Source organism: Poecilia mexicana, unplaced genomic scaffold (genome assembly GCF_051168715.1).
Source record: "Poecilia mexicana isolate PSO_F unplaced genomic scaffold, ASM5116871v1 scaffold_21, whole genome shotgun sequence".
Classification (NCBI taxonomy): Eukaryota; Metazoa; Chordata; class Actinopteri; order Cyprinodontiformes; family Poeciliidae; genus Poecilia; species Poecilia mexicana.
Window position 1 is genome coordinate 9,292,146 of NW_028263390.1, and position 5,555 is coordinate 9,297,700.

General features: G+C 39.3%; 1 protein-coding gene across 1 annotated transcript; it reads right to left on the minus strand.

The window, feature by feature from the left end:
- Window positions 1-3,017: 3,017 nt before the first annotated feature.
- On the minus strand, window positions 3,018-5,076 carry LOC148153026 (synapse differentiation-inducing gene protein 1-like). The gene is made up of 2 exons (XM_088002264.1): window positions 4,546-5,076; window positions 3,018-3,074 (listed from the first exon to the last, which is right to left on the minus strand). Exons 1-2 carry the CDS (start codon window positions 5,074-5,076, stop codon window positions 3,018-3,020), a joined length of 588 nt encoding a protein of 195 aa, XP_087858390.1.
- Window positions 5,077-5,555: the final 479 nt, after the last annotated feature.

A 5,555-nucleotide genomic window follows, 5' to 3' on the forward strand; every position in this document is an offset into this window, starting at 1 on the left:
CTGAAATCAAACTCAAACTCAGGATGTTTGCATGTTTTTGAACCATTTTGGCTGCACTGCACATTCATAATATTCCACCGAGAGCCGGGGATTGCCGTTTCCATGAAGGTGTTTTACTCAAAGTACAATATTTAGTACTTTTCAGCACATCATCCGCATAAAAAGCAGCTCATTCCTGTGAGAGGAATGAGCTGCTTTTTGCACAAATGAATACACAACACAACTTCTAGCTGCATCATCTCCTTCTTCCCACACTGTATTGTTGTGCTAAGTACCTGCCAGGTAAACAGCATCCATAAACCTGTATCATGAATCTTACTAATATAAGATTCATGATACAAAGTGCATTTTTTCAGGAATGCAATGTGCACAACAGTTGTTTTTATATGGAATGGGGAGACACAGTGCGAGCTGCGTTCCCTAAACATGTAAATATATGTATTTGTCCCCCAGAACCTCATACCATTGGTTTTTGTAACTTCAGATGATTTTTGTTGGTCTGCAATTAAGCAGAAACATTACACAGTTCTAACCACAACTATATACTGTTTAGCAAAATCTTTATTTCAACGAGCCCTTAGCAAATTTTTCATTCACTCTCTAAAGACAAAAATAACTATATTAACTGATTGTAGAGGGAATTTTTCTGTGAAGACAAATATTGTTCTTGTTGCTTATCTATAACTGTATATTTAAAGAACTTATACATATATAGTAAATATGAAAAGTATCCCTGTGCTATTAAAAGGTCAGTTAATGCTTTATGTATTTCAGCATGCTTTTTAAGGTGCTGCTTCCAGTGAATTTCTCAGCATGCTGCAACACAGCAAATGTACTAAAGCAGCTGTTTACCCACTGTGCAACAATGCCACTGCAACACTGACAGCATTTCAGAATCCACTGCAGCGTGTTCTGGCAGTACACATCTTTTGTGTGATCTCCTTTCAATGACCACAGAAATAACAAACCTATAAGGAATCTAACCAAGTAAATGCCACGTCCTTGCTTCAGAGAAGCAGGCGCTAATCAAAGAAGTGGCTTTTTTTTCTTTTTTCCCATGCTTAGTTGGCCAAATGTCCTCATGCTCTCACCTGCCAACGCACACTGAGGCTACAGCGTGATGGAGACAGATGGTGGTTCATTTGGCTGACCTCCTGTGCTTATTGTACATGTGTTAAAGCACAGGCTGATGAGAAGAAGCAGGTAATATTACCTTGGTAGTCTAGCATGGAGACCTTGAAGCCTTAGGTTTGCTGAATTCTGAAGAGAAAAACATAATCGCACTGGTAATGCTCTTCAAGGAGGCCCGGTGTGAAACAATGGCCATACATCATAAAAAATAGTTTTGCTCTGAAGAATTTCAGGAACGTCTCCAAGCGTTCCTGTTATCAAGAGTTCAACCGAATCATAGGGCTAGTAAAAAAGTTGATAAATCTATAAAGACTAGTTGACAAATATTCACATTAAATAAAAAAAAATAGAAATTAGAAAAACATCCAAACAAGATCTGGAGACAGAAAATTCACCTGTAAACAAAACTGAGTAATATTCTTCAAAAAGCCAATAAATAAAATAATATTTACAAATTTTTTTACAAAAGTTTAACATCTTAAGGCTTAGACATGCTAATTTTAGTACATATGTATGTTTGTATATATTTTGGATTTATTCATCATTTATAAACTTTATTCCTGTAGTTCTTTTACTATCTCAAAAAGAGCTCATAATGACATGTTTGAATAAAAAGGTATTGTGAAGTTTGGAAATAAACTAATGAATTCCAACATCAACAGGAGTTTATCATGATATATTATTAAAACAATATTCCTTTTCCCCTTTACTGATTCTCCCTTTGGACTTTTGGTAATTTACTTAGGCACTTTGATTTCATTTACTTTAGTCTCTGTCTTTTGATCGTAAAATTGAAGAAGACTTAATGCCACTAGAGCCTGTTTCCCGTTAATTCTTTTAGCTATTTATTTTTTCGTGATAAACCGAAAACAACAGCTGTTAGTTACAGATAAAACAAAGCAGGACTTCAAACCAGATTTCTAGTTATAAAGTGGTGTGTTCACCAATGTTAGTTTATAGTGCAACTCTTAACGGGGCTCTCATTCAGTTCTAGGGTTTTGTGTGCTGTGCATATGGACGAAATGAAAAAGCTGTGTGTGTGTCAATGACCAAACATACCTCACGATTAACTGAGTTTGCAGGCATTCGATTCTGCACACGTCTACACAGAATTTCAATAATGTTGAAGTCTGAAGTTTGACTTTGTGTGAATGCCTTTTGTTTTTCCAGTCGTAGCTGTTGTGTTTGAAATCATTGACCTGTTAATGACCCAGTTTCAGTTTAGCCACAATGCACATGGCTCTCTGCATGGCTAAACATCTGAGTCATGCACCCTTACAGCTGTGTGCACAATCTTTCTATATCTAAAATATATCTTTTTATTTCGCTTGCATATATATCAGGTTTCAACTGTACGTGGTTTATAAGCTGCAATTATGTGTAATGATAGGCTAATAATTTCAATGTTGAGGCCCATTAAGTACCTCAGACAAACTCATCATTTACACGATGAGTAAAGCAAAAATATTAAAAACATAGAGACCTTGGTTACAGCAAAATGTGGGTGAGACACCTGGAAAAAAGAGAAACGTCTTCATTCACCTATTTTAATATCCTAGAACGGAAGCCTTTCTCCACAAGGACAAACATTAAATTTACTTTAATTTCCAGAAGGGGAAGGCAAAATGTCTACAATAAAGATTTAAACTGATAGATCAAACTGATAACATGGCCATTCACCAGGCAGAACGATGTTTCTTGCACGATGCCTTCAGAAAAATCTGCAAAAAACAAAATTAAAAATTAAAAAAAGAATCAAGGGAAATACTGAAATGGCGCATTAATTCCTGGGAGGAAACTGTCTGCAAATATGAAGTTGAGAGTATAGATTCATGGTGAAAACATTTCCTTTTTTTTTTTTTTTTTTTGTTTCTGAGCGCTAAATCTCAACCACAGTGCATCTCAGCAGACAGACTTTCTAGTCTCAGATCTTTGATGTTGTCCTGTGGGCAGGAGAGTTAGAAACACCTGGAAGTGTCATTTGTTTCCTGCTGGGCCTCTACGTAATGACTCCCAATGTTTACTTCACTCTTTACATCTCAAAGTAACCTGTTGATGCGCCTCAAAGAGAATGTGTGCGAAAAGAATAACGGCAATAAAACAATGTCAATGAGATTCCACCGATCAAACATGACGTTTGCATCTAAATCCATGAAAATGGAGAAATGGAGGAAATTCCAAATCAAGAAATTGTTTCCTCTTTTGCGTCTATACATCAAAGCCAGTCGAAGAGTGCTTTCTTTCCCCAGAGACTATTTCATGTCTACATGGTAAATATGCCTGATGTTTGACATAATTATCCAGTAGCCATCCGTGTGCAGAACCCAGCACAGGACACCAATCGGCTCCCAACTCCCTATTCTGCTTGTCGGGTTCGTTAAATCCTTTTGAGTATTTTTTTTTTTTTTTTTGCAATTGGTTATGCTGGCTGAGAGTGAAAATGCTGCAGCTAATTTTGTGCCAAGTACCCAATATTTCTGTTCAAGGAAGCCCTGTGATTTCATAAAATCTACCGATTGAGTTACCAATATTGGGAACTGACTGCGAGGTCAGTGCATCAAAAGAGATTTACTCTCGGTAAAATGTCAGTCTTACAAAAGACCTGAATATAAAAGCACGTGTGCCACAGAAATACAAGCGTTTTCTCTCATTTTCTACCCCGACATGTACCCGACCATGGTTGGATGCTGCGTGGTGAGTACTTAAAAAGGACTCTGCAAGAGTAGGACAAAAAAACAAACAAAAAAACTGCATCTCAAAGTGTGAAAGATGTAACACGCTTCTGTTGACCTGCTTTGTGTCAAGCTTTTAGCTAATAATTTATTAGAAAGAGCTAAAATCCCATTTCAGTGAGTGAGTATCTTTATTGTCTACGATATTTTCAAGGAGTCAACAAGAGACAAACTTTGACTCAGCAAAACACATCAGAACCATCTGCAGTTCACAAGCATTCATCAGGGTGGCCAGTGGTCTAATTTGAAAAATAAATCTGATTTGTACGGTTCAGGCTAAGCAATGGATCACTTGAGCAAAATAGTTGGATTTGAGCCACTTTTGGTTTAAGCGTGACCATAACCTATACATGCCCCCAAGAGGTCAAATATTGATTAGATGAATTAATCAGAAAGTAAGTCATAGTAGGTCACATTCAGCAGATCCAAATATCAGCTTGCAGGATTTTCCTCAAACTTTCCTTCAGTTCTTTACTTTTAGACCCCGGTAAAATGCATTTCTCAAATCGGCAGCATATATGGAAACGTTGGATATGATGGGACAGGAGCAAGGAGCAAAGTGAATTAATTGCTTTACATGCACAGCTTCTTTCAGATGCGGATAAGCTGACACATTACAGCGGTTCTAAGAGTGCGTTTGAATATTTTTGACGAAATCACGCCGCCTTCGAACTGCTCTTACCTCATACTCCACATATTCCTCCTCCTCCACCTCGTAAGAAACAGTCTGAATCTTGACATGTTCGCCATCGTCGAGCAGCTTGGACTGAGGGTCCTCTGTGCCGGGCGTGTCCCCTCCCGCTGTGCTGGACACCTCCTTTGCCTTCTTCTCGGTAAAGGTAGTCTCGCAGCACTCGCTTTTGTATTCCTTAGCCTTGATGCTTCCGCTGTCCTCCTTGTACAAGATGAAGTTAGGCCTGTAGAAAGCCTCCACTGCCAGATGCAGAGAGGTGGCGTCCAGAAACTGCTGCGACTTCACCTTCCCATTGGTGCTGTAACTTCCTCCACTGACTACATTCCCATTATTTACCAATCCTCCTCCTTCACCGCCCTCACCTCCACCTGGGCCTCCTCCTCTTCCTCCTCCTCCGGCAAAGTAGTTAATAATGTTTTCTTGGTATTGGTTATTGGGGAATTCTCCTCCGTAACCATTGATCATGTGCTTACTGTTCTTGTCCAGCAACGGGTTCTGCAGTTCGCTGAGGTTCTCCATTGGAAGTGGGATCAAAATGCGAGAGAACGAACCTTCTCGGCAGCCGGACAGAGACGGAAGAGTTGTGGGGAGGAACAGGCTCCTTAGTGGTGGGTGTTAATGCCAGTAGACATTAATGGCATTAAGCACTCTGAGATCTGTAGAGGCAACAAACACAGACAGAGATGAGACCTTTTAGCTTCAGCAGAATTTTATTTGACATCTACTGGCAGGTAACATTTACTCCAACACATGCTCGCATCAGATCAAAGTTAAGAGCCGGGGCTCTCTCAGCATCAGCAGCAGCAGCAACTTTTACAGCCTTCTGCTTGTCGAGAACTGGATGGCGCAGATGAATCCATTAGGCCTAATTTGCATCCTCGCTCAAGTCGCATTAGAAAACATTCACATGCAAAAGAGCAGAAACAGCAGTAATATGGCGAACTGCAAAGGTCTTCATATCCAGTGGGCATTTCCATATTTTAGTCCGTTACAGCCAC